This window comes from Trematomus bernacchii, unplaced genomic scaffold, assembly GCF_902827165.1.
Source record: "Trematomus bernacchii unplaced genomic scaffold, fTreBer1.1, whole genome shotgun sequence".
NCBI classification, from domain to species: domain Eukaryota; kingdom Metazoa; phylum Chordata; class Actinopteri; order Perciformes; family Nototheniidae; genus Trematomus; species Trematomus bernacchii.
Genome location: NW_022987781.1, coordinates 90,001 through 112,500, shown reverse-complemented (window position 1 = coordinate 112,500; position 22,500 = coordinate 90,001). Strand labels below are relative to the sequence as shown.

The 22,500-nt window shown below is 47.2% G+C and overlaps 1 protein-coding gene across 1 annotated transcript in view; it reads right to left on the bottom strand.

Annotated features, from left to right (window-relative positions):
- Window positions 1-22,500, bottom strand: part of exoc3l2b (exocyst complex component 3-like 2b) — a 66,878-nt gene that overhangs the window by 10,432 nt on the left and 33,946 nt on the right. Inside the window, exons 5-10 of the mRNA XM_034149323.1 lie at window positions 11,705-11,934; window positions 10,687-10,935; window positions 7,854-7,972; window positions 6,863-6,977; window positions 3,374-3,484; window positions 2,408-2,508 (exon numbers count right to left, since the gene is read on the bottom strand). Of these exons, the coding sequence (XP_034005214.1) occupies window positions 2,408-2,508; window positions 3,374-3,484; window positions 6,863-6,977; window positions 7,854-7,972; window positions 10,687-10,935; window positions 11,705-11,934 (925 nt within the window). The remainder of the gene's footprint in view (window positions 1-2,407; window positions 2,509-3,373; window positions 3,485-6,862; window positions 6,978-7,853; window positions 7,973-10,686; window positions 10,936-11,704; window positions 11,935-22,500) is intronic.

Sequence of the window (22,500 nt, the reverse complement as noted above, 5' to 3'; positions counted from 1 at the left end):
CATGCTGATGAAGAAGAGACATGAAGAAGAGGGGACACATGTTTGATGAAGAAGAGACATGAAGAAGAGGGGGACACATGGTGATGAAGAAGAGACATGAAGAAGAGGGGTACACATGTGATGTAGAAGAGACATGAAGAAGAGGGGGACACATGTTGATGAATAGAGACATGAAGAAGAGGGGACACATGTTGATGAAGAAGAGACATTGAAGAAGAGGGGACACATGTTGATGAAGAAGAGACATGAAGAAGAGGGGACACATGTTGATGAAGAAGAGACATGAAGAAGAGGGGACACATGTTGATGAAGAAGAGACATGAAGAAGAGGGGACACATGTTGATGAAGAAGAGACATGAAGAAGAGGGAACACATGTTGATGAAGAAGAGACATGAAGAGAGGGGACACATGGATGAGAAGAGACATGAAGAAGAGGGGACACATGTTGATGAAGAAGAGACATGAAGAAGAGGGGACACATGTTGATGAAGAGAGACATGAAGAAGAGGGGACACATGTTGATGAAGAAGAGACATGAAGAAGAGGGGACACATGTTGATGAAGAAGAGACATGAAGAAGAGGGGACACATGTTGATGAAGAAGAGACATGAGAAGGGGACACATGTTGATGTAGAAGAGACATGAAGAAGAGGGGACACATGTTGATGTAGAAGAGACATGAAGAAGAGGGGACACATGGTGATGAAGAAGAGACATGAAGAAGAGGGGACACATGTTGATGTAGAAGAGACATGAAGAAGAGGGGACACATGTTGATGTAGAAGAGACATGAAGAAGAGGGGACACATTTTGATGAAGAAGAGACATGAAGAAGAGGGGACACATGTTGATGTAGAAGAGACATGAAGAAGAGGGGACACATGTTGATGTAGAAGAGACATGAAGAAGAGGGGACACATGTTGATGTAAGAAGAGACATGAAGAAGAGGGGACACATGTTGATGAAGAAGAAGAGACATGAAGAAGAGGGGACACATGTTGATGAAGAAGAGACATGAAGAAGAGGGGACACATGTTGATGAAGAAGAGACATGAAGAAGAGGGGACACATGTTGATGAAGGAAGAGACCTGAAGAAGAGGGGACACATGTTGATGTAGAAGAGACCTGAAGAAGAGGGGACACATGTTGATGAAGAAGAGACATGAAGAAGAGGGGACACATGGTGATGAAGAAGAGACATGAAGAAGAGGGGACACATGGTGATGAAGAAGAGACATGAAGAAGAGGGGACACATGGTGATGAAGAAGAGACATGAAGAAGAGGGTACACATGTTGATGAAGAAGAGACATGAAGAAGAGGGTACACATGTTGATGAAGAAGAGACATGAAGAAGAGGGGACACATGTTGATGAAGAAGAGACATGAAGAAGAGGGGACACATGTTGATGAAGAAGAGACATGAAGAAGAGGGGACACATGTTGATGAAGAAGAGACATGAAGAAGAGGGGACACATGTTTGATGTAGAAGAGACATGAAGAAGAGGGGACACATGTTGATGTAGAAGAGACCGAAGAAGAGGGGAACATGTTTGATGAAGAAGAGACATGAAGAAGAGGGGACACATGGTGATGAAAGAAGAGACATGAAGAAGAGGGGACACATGGTGATGAAGAAAGAGACATGAAGAAGAGGGTACACATGTTGATGAAGAAGAGACATGAAGAGAGGGGACACATGGTGATGAAGAAGAGACATGAAGAAGAGGGGGGATAGAAGAGACATGAAGAAGACGGGGACACATGTTGATGAAGAAGAGGGGACACATGTTGATGTAGAAGAGACATGAAGAAGAGGGGACACATGTTGATTGTAGAAGAGACATTGAAGAAGAGGGGACACATGTTGATGAAGAAGAGGGGACACATGTTGATGTAGAAGAGACATGAAGAAGAGGGGACACATGTTGATGAAGAAGAGACATGAAGAAGAGGGGACACATGTTGATGTAGAAGAGACATGAAGAAGAGGGGACACATGTTGATGAAGAAGAGACATGAAGAAGAGGGGACACATGTTGATGTAGAAGAGACATGAGGAAGAGGGGACACATGTTGATGAAGAAGAGACATGAAGAAGAGTGGACACATGTTGATGAAGAAGAGACATGAAGAAGAGGGGACACATGTTGATGAAGAAGAGACATGAAGAAGAGGGGACACATGTTGATGAAGAAGAGACATGAAGAAGAGGGGACACATGTTGATGAAGAAGAGACATGAAGAAGAGGGGACACATGTTGATGAAGAAGAGACATGAAGAAGAGGGGACACATGTTGATGAAGAAGAGACATGAAGAAGAGGGGACACATGTTGATGAAGAAGAGACATGAGGAAGAGGGGACACATGTTGATGAAGAAGAGACATGAAGCTGTGTACCTGTAGAGGAAGTCAGCCAGCCCGTTGAGGCTGCACTGAGCCACTCTGGACCCCAGACTCCTGTTGATGGAGGCAGATCGCTCCAGGTCCACCTGCAGCCTCTGAGACACAAACACCACGTTCAGTCACAAAGACGTCCAGCAGCAGGTTACACAGTCCCCAGCTGGGAGGAACACCTTCATGCATCTAGAACCAGAACCCAGTCATCTCATACACAGGGTTCTGCCTCATGAGTACTTTCACTTTTAGTCCTTTAAAGTTATTTTAAAGCCAACACCTTTGGAGTTTAAGTTCAGTGAGAGTTTGAATGCAGGACTTTTATCTGTATAAATATTTGCGGTTATCAAGTCAAATCTAAGGGTTGTCCTATTTGCTGGAGCACTAAATAACTTTTCCATTGCGTTACAACCTGTGATGATAATTATGGTCCCAAGAGTCCAACCCTCTGACACATGGAGCTATTGCTAGTTAAAGACTTTTTATGTTGAACACATGAACATATCATTTGTGTTCAGGCTGTGAAGAGACAGCTTACAGAATAAAGAGAGTTCAGGAGCTTTGAAGGACCTCATCGCTGAGATTTATTGTCACTTTTTACCTCATTTAATGCAAACGTTATCAAACGTTATCAAACGTTATCAAACGTTATCAAACGTTATCAAATTCACACCTGAATCAAATGTTTGAAAACAGATTCAAGAGTTCATTTAAAAAAGCCATTTATTTAAATATAAAAACTGTCCCTTTGTTTCATGGTTCATGTGTGTGTGTGTGTGTGTGTGTGTGTGTGTGTGTGTGTGTGTGTGTGTGTGTGTGTGTGTGTGTGTGTGTGTGTGTGTGTGTGTGTGTGTGTGTGTGTGTGTGTGTGTGTGTGTGTGTGTGTGTGTTTTAACACTTGATTCCAAAAACGTTATTGGAACACCGACCGGAGCGCACACACACTGCAGTAACCATGGTGACACGTACCTGGATGACGGTCTTGGCGAGTGTGATCTGGAACTCCTCGATGTGCAGCGTCTCCATCCATCGTTTCTCCTCTTCGTCCAGAACCTGGTTCAGCTCCGTCGTCACTGTCGCCTGAACAGAGAGGTTTATACAGACATGTCTCTGAAGGGTCCTGCTCCAGACCCCAACCAGATCCTTGTAGCCCCCCCCCCCCTCTCTTCCAGCTGTTACTAAGGACATGTCTCTGAAGTGTCCTGCTCCAGACCCCAAACAGATCCTTGTAGCCCCCCCCCCCCCCCTCTCTTCCAGCTGTTACTAAGGACATGTCTCTGAAGTGTCCTGCTCCAAACCCCCAAACAGATCCTTGTAGCCCCCCCCCCCCTCTCTCCCAGCTGTTACTAAGGACATGTCTCTGAAGTGTCCTGCTCCAGACCCCAAACAGATCCTTGTAGCCCCCCCCCCCTCTCTTCCAGCTGTTACTAAGGACATGTCTCTGAAGTGTCCTGCTCCAGACCCCAAACAGATCCTTGTAGCCCCCCCCCCCCTCTCTTCCAGCTGTTACTAAGGACATGTCTCTGAAGTGTCCTGCTCCAAACCCCAAACAGATCCTTGTAGCCCCCCCCCCCTCTCTCTTCCAGCTGTTACTAAGGACATGTCTCTGAAGGGTCCTGCTCCAGACCCCAAACAGATCCTTGTAGCCCCCCCCCCCTCTCTCTTCCAGCTGTTACTAAGGACATGTCTCTGAAGTGTCCTGCTCCAGACCCCAAACAGACCCTTGTAGCCCCCCCCCCCTCTCTTCCAGCTGTTACTAAGGACATGTCTCTGAAGTGTCCTGCTCCAGACCCCAAACAGACCCTTGTAGCCCCCCCCCCCTCTCTTCCAGCTGTTACTAAGGACATGTCTCTGAAGTGTCCTGCTCCAAACCCCAAACAGATCCTTGTAGCCCCCCCCCCCTCTCTTCCAGCTGTTACTAAGGACATGTCTCTGAAGTGTCCTGCTCCAACCCCAAACAGATCCTTGTAGCCCCCCCCCCCCTCTCTTCCAGCTGTTACTAAGGACATGTCTCTGAAGTGTCCTGCTCCAGACCCCAAACAGATCCTTGTAGCCCCCCCCCCCTCTCTTCCAGCTGTTACTAAGGACATGTCTCTGAAGTGTCCTGCTCCAAACCCCAAACAGATCCTTGTAGCCCCCCCCCCCTCTCTTCCAGCTGTTACTAAGGACATGTCTCTGAAGGGTCCTGCTCCAAACCCCAAACAGATCCTTGTAGCCCCCCCCCCCCTCTCTTCCAGCTGTTACTAAGGACATGTCTCTGAAGGGTCCTGCTCCAGACCCCAAACAGATCCTTGTAGCCCCCCCCCCTCTCTCTTCCAGCTGTTACTAAGGACATGTCTCTGAAGGGTCCTGCTCCAGACCCCAAACAGATCCTTGTAGCCCCCCCCCCCCCTCTCTTCCAGCTGTTACTAAGGACATGTCTCTGAAGTGTCCTGCTCCAAACCCCAAACAGATCCTTGTAGCCCCCCCCCCCCTCTCTCCCAGCTGTTACTAAGGACATGTCTCTGAAGTGTCCTGCTCCAGACCCCAAACAGATCCTTGTAGCCCCCCCCCCCCTCTCTTCCAGCTGTTACTAAGGACATGTCTCTGAAGGGTCCTGCTCCAAACCCCAAACAGACCCTTGTAGCCCCCCCCCCCCCTCTCTCCCAGCTGTTACTAAAGAGCTGACTCTGGGTCAGTAGCTTCAGAGAGAGAGTAGATCTCATCAGGAGAACTCCGTGACTAAACTCCATATCCTGTTCCAAACCACATGAAGGATTCTCTCTGAAACAGCATGGAGCTCAAACTCTTTCTCTCTCTCAGGTTTACCACAAGGTGACTTCCTTTTGATTTCCTGCTTCTTCACACATACTCTCTCCAGTACAGGTTAGCTCTGAGTGTTAGCATGCTAATGTAAACACAGACCATATTACTTCCAGAACACGTCTCGTTGTTTCTGACAGCAACGTTTCTGATTGGCCCGTGGGTGTAAAGCCCGCCCACATTTAGTAATGTGGTCATACGCAGCAATCTGGATCAGCTTCCGTTGTTCCCCCGTTTTTTTTATGAGATCTTGTTTGGGGTACGGAGGGACAAAGAGAGAGGGTTTATTTTCCTGACACTTTGAGAGTCTCCTGACACAACCGGGGACCACCACCGGGGACCACACCGGGGACACACCGGGGAACACCGGGACACCCAAGGGACCACACCGGGGACACCACCGGGACACACGGGACCCACACCGGGGACACACCGGGGACACAACGGGGAAAACGGGGACACACCGGGCACATCCAAGGGACACACCGGGACACACCGGGACACACCGGGGACCACACCAGGGACACACCGGGGACCAACGGGGACACACAGGGGAACGGGGACACACCGAGGAACACACCGGGGACCACACCGGGGACACCACCTGGGACACACACCGGGGACACCCACCAGGGGACACCACCGGGGACACAACCCTTGGGGACACACCGGGGACACCACCGGGGACACACCAGGGGACACACCGGGGACACACCGGGGACACACCGGGGACACACCGGGGACACACCGGGGACACACCGGGGACACACCGGGACACACCGGGGACACACCGGGGACACACCGGGGACACACCGGGGACCACACCTGGGGACACACCGGGACACACGGGGGACACCGGGGACACACCGGGGACACACCGGGGACACCGGGACACACGGGGACACACCGGGGACACACCGGGGACACACCGGGGACACACCGGGGACACACCGGGGACACACCGGGAACACACAGGGGACACACCGGGGACACACAGGGGACACACCGGGGACACATAGTGATGTAGAAAAGACATGATAGGTGTAAGAAATAATCAATATATTGCGCCGGAACTTTAAGGGACATCATTTACTGCAGCAGTGTTGTCCCACGGACCGGATGTTGGCGACACCTCGAGTTCCGGTTTCTGATTATTATTGTTTTTAGCCTCACAGTAGCATGTAGCTAATAGTGACGCGTGGAGTTACACACTAAACACACCGTCTCCAACTCTCACTCATCGACGCTGCCTTACAACTATTAATATGTGTTTATGACCAACAGACATTAGAAGAATTGTATAATAAATATGATAAGAGATGAGTTATGGCTACGTCATCAGAGGACTACAGAAGAAGACCCGCCCCCGTCGACGCCAGCCAATGGAAGGAGACTAAATAGGAGTGGGAACATATAAAACACGATGTTTGATAGAGAAACGGTCTCTTTTTATTCATGCAACTGCAGACAGCTAACCGCTCATGTGGACTGTGGACCAGTGAACCTACAATACCATTGCATTAATAAATACTGTTCAACTTTACGAGAAGCGTCCTGGTCTTCTTTAGACTAACTCTTGGTCTTCAAACAAAAGAACACAACATAGGAGACCTTTAACAACGTCATCACAACAAGGACATTGTTTGTGTGTCTCACCCTGACAGAGTTGAGGCAGTCGAGCTCCAGCCGGTCCACGGTCTCTGTCGGCAGCAGAGGGCTGAGCTGGGACCGACTGAAGGGACTCGTAATGCACACGGTCCCCAGAACATCCCTGAAACAAACATACACACACACACACACAACATTCACAATCAAAATCAGAATCAGAATCAGGTAGGTTGACTGACACGTATGAGGAATTTGATTTGGTGTCGTGGTGCATACAAAAAAGTAAAACTAAAATTCAAAACAGTGATAGAAAACTATTTTAAGAAAACTATAATAACATTAAAAAATATTTAAAAATATTAAAGAATATAATTTTTTTTATTAAAACATATTACAAAATATTAAGAAATATTAAAAGAATATTAAGAAATATAGCATAATTTAAATTGAAATAAAATGGAATAGCATATGTAAGAAAACTATAATAACATAAAAAAGTATAAAGAAATATAGTAAAATATAGCAATATTTACATTGAAATGGAATTGGAATAAAATATGTGCAGTAAGAAGAACTTGTGATAATGATTCTGTGTTGTTGTGTAGACTAAAATCTGTCATCAATCTAATAGTGTAATCTATACCAGTGGTTCTCAAATTGGGGTACGTAGACCCCTAGGGGTACATTGGAGTACTGCAGGGGGTACGTGAGATTTTTTTAATGTTAATTAAAAAAAACATCAGTCGTGCATAATTCCTAAATTAATGATACTATAATAAATTAAATAAAAAATGTAAATTTAAGTTCGGTAAAAATCATTTAATATTCAATATTTCTGTTTTTAACACTAGAACCGCCACCATTACCCCTAGAACCGCCGAGGGGGGTCATATTTTATTTTCTCTTCATTCCCCACGCCCCAAAAATGTACTCGGTGATAAATATACCCATTTTAGGAAAAGTCACTGAGAACCACTGCTCTATACCACCTAACACAAACAGGAAGTGCCTACAGGGAGTGAGTGATCTGATGGTATACCTGTTGTACATGTTGTGCAGCCAGTCCAGCAGAGAGTAGACGTCGCTGATCTCCAGCTGGTTGTCGGTGATGGACTCCAGTCGCCTAGCAACCGCCTGGTGGTAACTCTGCACGTACACCTGAGGTCAAAGGTCAAAGGTGAACACCAAGAAATACATTGTTCCCTTAAAGGTGGGGTAGGTAAGTTTGAGAAACCGGCTCGAGATACACTTGTTGTTATATTCCATGGAATGCTCTTAACATCCCGATAGCAATGAATATCTGAAGTGCTTTGACAAGAAATCCATAAAAAATGTCATCTGTGGAAGCTGTAGTACTGTAAAAAGCACGACCAATCATCTGAGCCGGCCCGGCTAAAATAACTGGATGGCCTACCTGCCTGTCAGCCTTCCATCTGTGCACAAACTTATCTCGTGCCCTCATTGGTCATGTGCGCGTTCGTGTGTGTTGGAGGCGGGGCTCTGTGAGGAAGTGGCAGATTTTCTCCGGCTGTGTATTTTCAAATTCTAGCGATCTCGAGCTGGTTTCTCAAACTTACCTACCCCAGCTTTAAATGAAAACACCTATTTACAGAGATACAAATGTACTTTAGTTTGATTCTGGTGAATAATTTATGATTATTTATGACAGAATTACAATTAAAATCATAATCTCACAATGTTAAGCAATAGGATGTTTATTTGACTGGATTTTTCTACACAAGGCACTAAACCTTTTTGTATTATTATTATATGATATAATATAATCACTACAGCTCTTATTTGGCCTTATTGTTTGTTATATCCATCACATTCAAATCTTGAATAAAAAGCTCTGTGAATAAATCCATTGCTACGCTAGCTAGTCACAAAGGAGGGATTTGTAAAGCAATCTAAATGTAAGATAATGTCAAATGTTTACTGTTAGATACAAATCAGATTTCAAGACTTTAGACCAATCAGAACACATGTTGTGGCATTTTTCCTAATCATATGAAGTAATGTATGTTTTCACTAATAGGTTCAGCTGATTATTAGTTCCACCTGTGATTGATAAGAGAAAATGTTTCACACCAACTTTCACAAAAAAAAGGCCAAATAACATTTAGATTCTCCTGATTTTGGTTATTGAGATATTGTTGTCATGATTAATAAAGATCGTACCGGCTTGAGTTATGACAAGATTTGGGTTCAACCTGTGTTTGACAAGCCACTTTTTTTCCCGTTTAAAAGCTTGGTTTTGTCAAAGGTCAAAAGTGAACACCAATAAATCCATTATTACGCTAGCTAGTCGCAAAGAACGTTTAAAGGTCTCCTATTATACTATTTTTAGGTATATATTATAGGTCTCAGATATATAAAACATTTTGAGCACCAGCCCTTCATGCTCAAAATGAAGGGCTGGTAGTCCTCGGGGTAGATGGACACCACGTTCCTCTTGGCAGCCCCAGTTACTAAAGATGTAACTAAGTAACTAACTAACTAACTATCTAAGTTACAAAATATCTAAAAAAGTAGCCTGCTAAAGATGTAACTAAGTAAATAACTAAGTAGCTAAGTTGCAAAGTAACCTACTAACTAAGTAACTAACTAAGTAACTAAGTTGCAAAGTAACCTACGAACTAAGTAACTAACTAAGTAACTAAGTTGCAAAGTAACCTACTAACTAAGTAACTAACTAAGTAACTAACTAAGTAGCTAAGTTGCAAAGTAACCTACTAACTAAGTAACTAACTAAGTAACTAAGTTGCAAAGTAACCTACTAACTAAGTAACTAACTAAGTAACTAACGAAGTAACTAACTAAGTAGCTAAGTTGCAAAGTAACCTACTAACTAAGTAACTAACTAAGTAACTAACTAAGTAGCTAAGTTGCAAAGTAACCTACTAACTAAGTAACTAACGAAGTAACTAACTAAGTAACTAACGAAGTAACTAACGAAGTAACTAACTAAGTAACTAACGAAGTAACTAACGAAGTAACTAACGAAGTAACTAACTACTGTAAGTAGCTAAGTTGCAAAGTAACCTACTAACTAAGTAACTAACGAAGTAACTAACTAAGTAGCTAAGTTGCAAAGTAACCTACTAACTAAGTAACTAACTAAGTAACTAACTAAGTAGCTAAGTTGCAAAGTAACCTACTAACTAAGTAACTAACGAAGTAACTAACTAAGTAACTAACGAAGTAACTAACGAAGTAACTAACTAAGTAACTAACGAAGTAACTAACGAAGTAACTAACGAAGTAACTAACTACTGTAAGTAGCTAAGTTGCAAAGTAACCTACTAACTAAGTAACTAACGAAGTAACTAACTAAGTAGCTAAGTTGCAAAGTAACCTACTAACTAAGTAACTAACTAAGTAACTAAGTTGCAAAGTAACCTACTAACTAAGTAACTAACTAAGTAACTAAGTTGCAAAGTAACCTACTAACTAAGTAACTAACTAAGTAACTAACGAAGTAACTAACTAAGTAGCTAAGTTGCAAAGTAACCTACTAACTAAGTAACTAACTAAGTAACTAACTAAGTAGCTAAGTTGCAAAGTAACCTACTAACTAAGTAACTAACGAAGTAACTAACTAAGTAACTAACGAAGTAACTAACGAAGTAACTAACGAAGTAACTAACTAAGTAACTAACGAAGTAACTAACGAAGTAACTAACGAAGTAACTAACTAAGTAACTAACGAAGTAACTAACTAAGTAACTAACTAAGTAACTAACGAAGTAACTAACGAAGTAACTAACGAAGTAAATAACTAAGTAATTAACTAAGTAACTAACGAAGTAACTAACGAAGTAACTAACTAAGTAACTAACTAAGTAACTAACTAAGTAACGTCTCCTCACCATGAAGGGCTGGTAGTCCTCGGGGTAGATGGACACCACGTTCCTCTTGGCGGCCCCCAGGTCCTCCACCACCCGGGCTCTGATCCGGTCCAGGAACGCCCCCAGCTCCCCGGCTGTGAACTCTTGTTTCTGGGGCAGCGAGGCGTCGGCCGCCTGGTTCACGGCCTCCTCCCAACGCTGCTTCAGACCCCGAGGCCTCGGACCCCCGGGGAGCGAGTCCTGGTCCACCTGCTCCTCCTGCTGCAGCACCTGAACACAACACAACAGATGTAGTGACTTTTAAACCTAATCTATACTTAAGCCACTGAGGGATTCAAAGATTCAAGATTCATAGGTTTTATTGCACAAAGCTGTAGAAATGGCAGTTCAGTGATCGACCTACTATTACATGTACAGCACTTTGGCTCGACCAAAAATCGCTTTTAAATGTGCTTTATAAATAAAACTTGATTTGATTTGATTTGATTTGATTCTCTGTAAAGCACTTTGGGCTGCGTCAAGCATTAAAAGGTGCTATAGCAATACGGTTTATTGTTGAAGCATGGATGTTTAATAAGAACTGGATACAGCGTCGGAGGCGGGGCTTCGTTCACTCCTATGAGAGCTGTTCATTGGCTCATGAAGACAAAATGGCCTGAGATTTTCGAGAGCATGAAAGGTGCTATATAAATAAAGTTTATTATTTAAATATCCGCCAATAGGGAGCAAATAGAGGGGAAATAGCAGGGGGCCTAAGACTGAGCCCTGTGGGACCCCACCTGATATCTACACGTTAAATATACGCCCTTTTCGAATCATTAAATAATGGTGGGCGTCTCTCCTCAGTGCTTTCTGACCTAATAACTAAATAGTTGTGGCATATTTGTAAAATGTTCCGTCTTTTCTAACACTTTCTTGGGACTTTTTAAAATACTTTTAGTACAGATGTCACATATTTTTGGACTTTTTCCCATTGTTTACCACATATTCTTTACATTTTCAGACTTTTTGTTTTTCAAACCACTGGAGGGTCCCTCACCTGCACCACGAGCCCCAGGTTGGGCCCCGCGGTGGGGCAGCGCAGCGACTCCCTCACCACGGCCCACAGCTCTTTCTGCAGCTCTTCATAAAGAAGCTCCACGTCTTTGGCCTTCCTCCGCCCGCCGTCCTCTGCCTCCGCCCCCCCGCTGACCTCCAGCTCCAGCTCCAGGATGTGGCTGTCGGCCAATAGGAGGTCGCGCCGCTTCACCAGCTGCAGGATCTCCAGCACTGAGGAGAGACACACACGCATATTTAATCAATTGTGTAATTTTTATTATTTTTTTATCTTCAATATTCTTTTTTTAATGCATGCTTCTTAGTTAACATTGAGCTGTCTTTGGCTCTTTCTGCTGTAACAAATATAAAGAGACACACACGAATATTTAGTTTCTGGGTCAGAAACAAGTCAAAACAAGTTTTAAAATGTCCCAAAAAAAGGGTGAGAAAAGTCTGAAAATTTAAAGAATATGTGGTAAATAAAGTTTCTTTTTTAACAATGGGAAAAAGTTCAAAAATATGTGTGACATCAGTACAAAAAGTATGTTAAAAATATCGGCTAATAGGAGGTTGCGCCGCTTCACCAGCTGCAGGATCTCCACTGAGGAGAGACAGCCAACTTTATTTAGTATTTGGGTCAGAAAGAAGTCAAAGAAAGTGTTTAAAAAGTCGGAAATTTAAAAAATATGTGCTAAATAAAGTATTTTTTCTAAACAATGGGAAAAAGTCAAAGAAATATGTGACATCTGTACTAAAAGTATTTAAAAAAGTCCTGAAAAAGTGTTAGAAAAGTCTGAATTTTTTTAAAGTATGTGGTAAATATATGTGACAACTATTCAATAAGTATTTAAAAAAGTCCCAAGAAAGAGTTAGAAAAGATGGAACATTTTACAAATATGCCACAACTATTTAGTTATTAGGTCAGAAACAAGTCAAAACTAGTTTTAAAAAGTCCCAAAAAAAGAGTAAGAAAAGTCTGAAAAAAACAAATATTGGTAAATAACGCCAGAAAGCCACAATTATTACATTTGTGGATCAGAAACAAGTCAAAAAAATGTAAGAATTAAAATAATTGAAAATTATTAAATATGTATAAATAGTGTAAAATAATTTTAAAAATCTAATAAAAAACATTCAAAATATAAATACATATTTTAATTTTTTATTTAAATATTTTTATTTTAACAGAAAATAAATAATAAAAAGTATAACAATAATACAATTTAATAACTGTACAAAAAGTATTTAAAAAAAGTCCCAAAACAGTGGTAAATAAAAAGTATTTTTTAAATGTCCCAAAAAAGGTTTCAAAATGTCTAAATAGTTGTGGCATATTTGTAAAATGTTCCGTCTTTTCTAACACTTTCTTGGGACTTTTTAAAGTAATCTTTATGGAGCTCAGCGCAAGTTCAACCAGGAAGACCGTCTTTTCTCATTAATTTACTATTTCCATGATACTACTCTCTCTCCTTTCAATCATTGATCGGGGGCGTCACTCCCCAGCTTAACCAATCACTTCGCTCTATTCTCTCAAGCCTATCATAGCGCTCCGCTAACCCTTTTAAATCTGCTCTCCCCTCTGACAGCTGTCATTTCAGGTGACTCGACGCAACCCTCCTCCACCCCTTTTCACCTCCTGTCCCTCTGAATCCAGGGTCAAGCTAAGCCCCTCCCCTTCAGATCGACCCCAACTATCCATTCACCACCACCAGGGTCAAGCTAAGCCCCTCCCCTTCAGACCGAACCCAACTATCCATTCACCACCACCAGGGTCAAGCTAAGCCACTCCCCTTCAGACCGACCCCAACTATCCATTCACCACCACCAGGGTCAAGCTAAGCCACTCCCCTTCAGACCGACCCCAACTATCCATTCACCACCACCAGGGTCAAGCTAAGCCACTCCCCTTCAGACCGAACCCAACTATCCATTCACCACCACCATGGTCAAGCTAAGCCACTCCCCTTCAGACCGACCCCAACTATCCATTCACCACCACCAGGGTCCAGCTAAGCCACTCCCCTTCAGACCGACCCCAACTATCCATTCACCACCACCAGGGTCAAGCTAAGCCACTCCCCTTCAGACCGACCCCAACTATCCATTCACCACCACCAGGGTCAAGCTAAGCCACTCCCCTTCAGACCGACCCCAACTATCCATTCACCACCACCAGGGTCAAGCTAAGCCACTCCCCTTCAGACCGCACCATCCATTCACCACCACCAGGGTCAAGCTAAGCCACTCCCCTTCAGACCGAACCCAACCATCCATTCACCACCACCAGGGTCAAGCTAAGCCCCTCCCCTTCAGACCGAACCCAACCATCCATTCACCACCACCAGGGTCAAGCTAAGCCACTCCCCTTCAGACCGCACCATCCATTCACCACCACCAGGGTCAAGCTAAGCCACTCCCCTTCAGACCGAACCCAACCATCCATTCACCACCACCAGGGTCAAGCTAAGCCACTCCCCTTCAGACCGCACCATCCATTCACCACCACCAGGGTCAAGCTAAGCCACTCCCCTTCAGACCGAACCCAACCATCCATTCACCACCACCAGTGTCAAGCTAAGCCCCTCCCCTTCAGACCGCACCATCCATTCACCACCACCAGGGTCAAGCTAAGCCACTCCCCTTCAGACCGCACCATCCATTCACCACCACCAGTGTCAAGCTAAGCCACTCCCCTTCAGACCGCACCATCCATTCACCACCACCAGGGTCAAGCTAAGCCACTCCCCTTCAGACCGCACCATCCATTCACCACCACCAGTGTCAAGCTAAGCCACTCCCCTTCAGACCGCACCATCCATTCACCACCACCAGGGTCAAGCTAAGCCACTCCCCTTCAGACCGAACCCAACCATCCATTCACCACCACCAGTGTCAAGCTAAGCCCCTCCCCTTCAGACCGCACCATCCATTCACCACCACCAGGGTCAAGCTAAGCCACTCCCCTTCAGACCGCACCATCCATTCACCACCACCAGTGTCAAGCTAAGCCACTCCCCTTCAGACCGCACCATCCATTCACCACCACCAGTGTCAAGCTAAGCCCCTCCCCTTCAGACCGCACCATCCATTCACCACCACCAGGGTCAAGCTAAGCCCCTCCCCTTCAGACCGCACCATCCATTCACCACCACCAGGGTCAAGCTAAGCCACTCCCCTTCAGACTGAACCCAACCATCCATTCACCACCACCAGTGTCTAGACCCCGGGGGGGGGGTTTCATCGGATCGGTTCTCCCCTCCCTCTGAATCCAGGGTCAAGCTAAGCCCCTCCCTTTCAGACTGACCCCAACCATCCATTCACCACCACCAGGGTCAAGACCCCGGGGGGTTTCATCGGATCGGTTCTCCCCTCCCGAATGATACTCCTGCACAACGGGGCCTAATCGCCAAAACTCCATTACATTCATTTAATCCTGGCAATAAATATGTATTCTTCAAAACCCTCTCTCCTGATTGAAGTGCAGTTGTACACATTTTTACAGATATTTGTCAGAATCAGAAAACTTTTATTCGAGGGGACTTTACAGTTGTTTTAAGTGTACAAAAAATACACATCCAGTCCCAGTTACAGTTTAGCAGCCAGGTGAAAGTATGAAAGGTGTTAGGGTACATTGCACAGATATATTTAGGGACTGAAAGCTGTGTTTTGTTTCCTCGTTGTCATTGTTACGTGCCGTGGTGTGTGTGTGTGTGTGTGTGTGTGTGTGTGTGTGTGTGTGTGTGTGTGTGTGTGTGTGTGTGTGTGTGTGTGTGTGTGTGTGTGTTTGTGTGTGTGTCTCCCCCTGATTGTCTCCCTCCAGGTGCAGCCTCTCCCTCAGGTGCTCCCAATCCCCAATCACACCATGAAGGACCTGAGGAAGGCTGCACCCTCTCTCTCCTTCTCCTCTGGCTGCATGTGTGGTGTCTCTGTGTGAGGCCTTAGAGTTGAACCTGTGTTTTGTTAATGGTTAGGAGATGTGCTCCAGTGTATCTTTGTGTATTGTTTACTTTAGTCACTTTCTTTTAGAAGAAAGTTGTTCTCAGTTGACCTTAAGTTTACTTTGCAAACTGGCTGGTGGTGAGTCCTCTTTACTGTTTGCTTATTACACATCACCTTGTGGCTTCACTCCGTTTCCTCTTTTCTTTCTCTCTCCCGGTTACTGGATCTTTTGTTACTTCCCTTTGTACCCCTAGTCCAGGAGGGAACGTAACACTTGAATGCATGTCTGCTGTCACACCGTGTCGACAGGGTGAACAGGTGTCACGCCGTGTCTACGGGGTGAACAGGTGTCACAGCGTGTCTACGGGGTGAACAGCTGTCACGCCGTGTCTACGGGGTGAACAGGTGGCACAGCGTGTCTACGGGGTGAACAGGTGGCACAGCGTGTCTACGGGGTGAACAGGTGGCACAGCGTGTCTACGGGGTGAACAGCTGTCACGCCGTGTCTACGGGGTGAACAGGTGTCACGCCGTGTCTACGGGGTGAACAGCTGTCACGCCGTGTCTACGGGGTGAACAGGTGTCACGCCGTGTCTACGGGGTGAACAGCTGTCACGCCGTGTCTACGGGGTGAACAGGTGTCACGCCGTGTCTACGGGGTGAACAGGTGTCACGCCGTGTCTACGGGGTGAACAGCTGTCACACAGTGTCTACGGGGTGAACAGGTGTCACGCCGTGTCTACGGGGTGAACAGGTGTCACGCCGTGTCTACGGGGTGAACAGGTGTCACGCCGTGTCTACGGGGTGAAGAGGTGTCACGCCGTGTCTACGAGGTGAACAACTGTCACGCCGTGTCTACGGGGTGAACAGGTGTCACGCCGTGTCTACGGGGTGAACAGGTGTCACGCCGTGTCTACGGGGTGAACAGGTGTCACGCCGTGTCTACGGGGTGAACAGCTGTCACAGCGTGTCTACGGGGTGAACAGCTGTCACGCCGTGTCTACGGGGTGAACAGCTGTCACGCCGTGTCTACGGGGTGAACAGCTGTCACGCCGTGTCTACGGGGTGAACAGGTGTCACGCCGTGTCTACGGGGTGAACAGCTGTCACGCCGTGTCTACGGGTGAACAGCTGTCACGCCGTGTCTACGGGGTGAACAGGTGTCACGCCGTGTCTACGGGGTGAACAGCTGTCACAGCGTGTCTACGGGGTGAACAGGTGTCACGCCGTGTCTACGGGGTGAACAGCTGTCACGCCGTGTCTACGGGGTGAACAGGTGTCACGCCGTGTCTACGGGGTGAACAGGTGTCACGCCGTGTCTACGACCGTGTCTACGGGGTGAACAGCTGTCACGCCGTGTCTACGGGGTGAACAGGTGTCACGCCGTGTCTACGACCGTGTCTACGGGGTGAACAGCTGTCACGCCGTGTCTACGGGGTGAACAGGTGTCACGCCGTGTCTACGACCGTGTCTACGGGGTGAACAGGTGTCACACAGTGTCTACGACCGTGTCTACGGGGTGAACAGGTGTCACACAGTGTCTACGGGGTGAACAGGTGTCACACCGTGTCTACGGGGTGAACAGGTGTCACGCCGTGTCTACGGGGTGAACAGCTGTCACGCCGTGTCTACGGGGTGAACAGGTGTCACGCCGTGTCTACGACCGTGTCTACGGGGTGAACAGCTGTCACGCCGTGTCTACGGGGTGAACAGGTGTCACACAGTGTCTACGGGGTGAACAGGTGTCACGCCGTGTCTACGGGGTGAACAGGTGTCACGCCGTGTCTACGGGGTGAACAGGTGTGTCACAGCTCGGTCTACGGGGTGAACAGGTGTCACGCCGTGTCTACGGGGTGAAGTGAGTCGTTACTGGGTGAACAGGTGTCACGCCGTGTCTACGGGGTGAACAGGTGTCACGCCGTGTCTACGGGGTGAACAGGTGTCACGCCGGTGTCTACGGGGTGAACAGGTGTCCGCCGTGTCAACGGGGTGAACAGCTGTCACGCCGTGTCTACGGGGTGAACAGCTGTCACGCCGTGTCTACGGGTGAAACAGGTGTCACGCCGTGTCTACGGGGTGAACAGCTGTCACGCCGTTTCTAAACGGGGTGAACAGGTGTCACGCCGTGTCTACGGGGTGAACAGCTGTCACGCCGTGTCTACGGGGGTGAACAGGTGTCACCGCCGTGTTCTACGGGTGAACAGGTGTCACGCCGTGTCTACGGGGTGAACAGGTGTCACGCCGTGTCTACGGGGTGAACAGCGTGTTCACGCCGTGTCTACGGGGTGAACAGGTGTCACGCCGTGTCTACGGGGTGAACAGCTGTCACGCCGTGTCTACGGGGTGAACAGGTGTCACGCCGTGTCTACGGGGTGAACAGGTGTCACGCCGTGTCTACGACCGTGTCTACGGGGTGAACAGCTGTCACGCCGTGTCTACGGGGTGAACAGGTGTCACGCCGTGTCTACGGGGTGAACAGGTGTCACGCCGTGTCTACGACCGTGTCTACGGGGTGAACAGCTGTCACGCCGTGTCTACGGGGTGAACAGGTGTCACGCCGTGTCTACGACCGTGTCTACGGGGTGAACAGGTGTCACACAGTGTCTACGGGGTGAACAGATGTCACACCGTGTCTACGGGGTGAACAGGTGTCACACCGTGTCTACGGGGTGAACAGGTGTCACACCGTGTCTACGGGGTGAACAGCTGTCACGCCGTGTCTACGGGGTGAACAGGTGTCACGCCGTGTCTACGACCGTGTCTACGGGGTGAACAGCTGTCACGCCGTGTCTACGACCGTGTCTACGGGGTGAACAGGTGTCACACAGTGTCTACGGGGTGAACAGGTGTCACACAGTGTCTACGGGGTGAACAGGTGTCACACAGTGTCTACGGGGTGAACAGCTGTCACACAGTGTCTACGGGGTGAACAGGTGTCACGCCGTGTCTACGGGGTGAACAGGTGTCACACAGTGTCTACGGGGTGAACAGGTGTCACGCCGTGTCTACGGGGTGAACAGGTGTCACACAGTGTCTACGGGGTGAACAGGTGTCACGCCGTGTCTACGGGGTGAACAGGTGTCACGCAGTGTCTACGGGGTGAACAGGTGTCACACCGTGTCTACGGGGTGAACAGGTGTCACACAGTGTCTACGGGGTGAACAGGTGTCACACAGTGTCTACGGGGTGAACAGGTGTCACACAGTGTCTACGGGGTGAACAGCTGTCACACAGTGTCTACGGGGTGAACAGGTGTCACGCCGTGTCTACGGGGTGAACAGGTGTCACACAGTGTCTACGGCGTGACAGGTGTCACGCCCCGTGTCTACGGGGTGAACAGGTGTCACGCCGTGTCTACGGGGTGAACAGGTGTCACGCCGTGTCTACGGGGTGAACAGGTGTCACAGCGTGTCTACGGGGTGAACAGGTGTCACGCCGTGTCTACGGGGTGAACAGGTGTCACGCCGTGTCTACGGGGTGAACAGGTGTCACGCCGTGTCTACGGGGTGAACAGGTGTCACAGCGTGTCTACGGGGTGAACAGGTGTCACGCGTGTCTACGGGGTGAACAGGTGTCACGCCGTGTCTACGGGGTGAACAGCTGTCACGCCGTGTCTACGGGGTGAACAGGTGTCACGCCGTGTCTACGGGGTGAACAGGTGTCACGCCGTGTCTACGGGGTGAACAGGTGTCACGCCGTGTCTACGGGGTGAACAGGTGTCACGCCGTGTCTACGGGGTGAACAGGTGTCACGCCGTGTCTACGGGGTGAACAGGCTGTCACACCGTGTCTACGGGGTGAACAGGTGTCACGCCGTGTCTACGGGGTGAACAGGTGTCACACCGTGTCTACAGGGTGAAAAGCTGCAGCTGAATATTAAATCATTTCTATTTTAATCTTCTTTTTCCTCTTTGTGAGCGAGACACTTTTTCCCAGGGTGCAGCAGGGCGTTGCTCTGAGGTCAGAGGATCTGTCAGCGCCGCCTAGTGATGACATCATCCTGAGTGACGGTTCACAGTGATGTCACAGCGTCGCATGTCATTAAAACGAGGCGATGATGATGCTGACTGTCAGACGGCGTTAAAGTGGAGAAAAGGTCCTGAAACTCAACACTCTGTGTGTGTGTGTGTGTGTGTGTGTGTGTGTGTGTGTGTGTGTGTGTGTGTGTGTGTTTTCCTCTGTCGGCACCGAGGTAACATCTGGATGCTTCACATCTTTATTTTGAAAGAGAAACCCTGGAGAAGTCTTCTCCTCTGACGCAGGAGACATCACTTCCTGTCCAACTGTGTGTGTGTGTGTGTGTGTGTGTGTGTGTGTGTGTGTGTGTGTGTGTGTGTGTGTGTGTGTGTGTGTGTGTGTGTGTGTGTGTGTTTGTGTGGTGTTTATCTGGCTGCTGCAGCGCTCTGATGAATAATTGAGTCACATTTCCTGTGAGATTATTCTGCGTCTGTTTGTGGTTTGTCTGTAAACGTTATTTATGAGAGGCGTGTTCTCCGGCGCTCAGAGAGTTCGGGGAACCTCAGGAACCCTACATATTTGATATTTTGTTATATTTATGACATTATTAGATCTGCAAAAGATTGAACATGTTTGTCAAACACTGACAGGTTGTGTTGAGTTTTACAGAGACAGGAAGTGATGTCATTCCTCTTTTACTGTACTGCGATAATATGTGCAGGTTACAGACTGAAGGTCAGTTTTAATAACACCACTGGAGACACACACACACACACACACACACACAACCCCTCCCCCCCACACACACACACACAACCCCCCCACACACACACACACACACACAAACCCCCCCCCCCCCCACACACACACACACACAACCCCCCCCCCCCCACACACACACACCCACACACCCCCCCCCCCACACACACACACACACACACAACCCCCCCCCACACACACACACACACACAACCCCCCCCCCCACACACACACCACACAACCCCCCCCCACACACACACACACACACACACAGGGTGCGTCCGCTCTAAAGTGATATGTCAGCAATTTGAGCACCTTTAAACCAGACGACACTGGAGCTTGTTAAACACAGCTATAACAACACACACACACACACGCGCACACACACACTTAGACACTGTATATATATATATATATTTCAAGTAGAGAATGCACACACACACACACACACACACACACACACACACACACACACACACACACACACACACACACACACACACACACTGAACACAGCTCTTTTTGTTCAGCTTCAGCCTCCAGAGGAAATCTGTTCCAGCTGGAGGGATGAAGCCCCGCCCACCAGGGCTAAATTCCACCAGCAAAACCAGAAGCACCATTAGAACCATCAGAACCAGCATGGCAGCCGGTTATTATTACTACATGTTACTTGTTAGACGCTTTTATCCAAAGCGACTTACACTGTGGACAATCCCCACAGGAGCACTTTGGGGTGAAGTGTCTCAGGGACACAACGACATGCTGACTGCAGTGGGGTTTGAACCTGTGACCCCCTGATCCCAACACCTACGGACAACCCACTGCGCCACACGCCCCGGTCTGCTTAAGAAAAACGTCAGCAATGTTTTTATGTTTACTCTCCCTGTCTGAACGCAGGTCAACACCGTCTACTCAATGAGGTTCAAATAATAACTCATATTTAAATACAAACCATGTTTTTTCTCATATTTCTTACATTTTGGGCTTTTTCCTCAAAGTTAAAAAATTGTGACTTTTTTCAAAAGATTCTGTTAAAAAACATTTTTGACAAACCAAAGAAAATGTTAACGCCACTTGATATGATAAGTTAGTGTTTAACAGGTAGAGCTGCAGATAGAAGATTAGGAGGTCCAATTGAAATGGCACATTCTCTCTTGAATTCCTTCTGACTCAAATATCATTAGCTTGAGTTTGAGTTTACACAGACGGTGAAAACTGACGCCTTAATCTTCAAGCTAGTAAAAAAATATCTGCTGATTTCTGTTCAACTGAGACTGAAGCTGCTGAGTCACGTTTCAGCTGCTCGGACACACCTGAGGAGGTCAGGTCAGTGCTGAGTCACCTTCTGAGGGACCTTCAATATACGCACTCTACGTAAGTGTGTGTGAGAACAGTAGCCGTAGTGTGTGTGTGTGTGTGTGTGTGTGTGTCTGTGTGTGTGTGGGGTGTGTGTGTGTGTGTGTGTGTGTGTGTGTGTGTGTGTGTGTGTGTGTGTGTGTGTGTGTGTCTGTGTGTGTGTGGGTGTGTGTGTGTGGTGTGTGTGTGTGTGTGTGTGTGTGTGTGTGTGTGTGTGTGTGTGTGTGTGTGTGTGTGTGTGTGTGTGTGTGTGTGGTGTGTTGTGTGTGTGTGTGTGTGTAATCCGAGCTCTGCTTTCACATAGTTCTCTGGTCGTGGGTTCCTTCTTGCAGACTGTCACTAAAGGAGTTTCCTTTAACAGAAACTGCAGCCTGACACTTTGAGGGTGTGAAAGTACTCAGATGGTATTTCTACGCCCTCAAAGTCTTTACTCTATTCACAGTAATAATACTACAGCTGTAAAAATACAGTTTTAAAATCCTGGAGCACAAAAAGTGAAAAAGCATCTTCTTAAGCTGTCCAATAAATGTTCAGAAAGCTCTTTATTTCTCTCATGTGCTGCAGCTCCTCTTTTCACCCTCTGTCTGAAACCAGAGCCCAGGCTGCTCTGATTGGATGAATTAACTCTAGTAATTTAAGCCGTCCAATAAAAAAAGTTAATGTTTTTTATACACGTTTAATAGAAAGTAAATTTATTCAGGATGAGATATTTAATAAAGTCGTGTCCTGCAGGCACAGCTGCTGCAAACCTGCTCACACACACACGCACACACACACACACACACACAC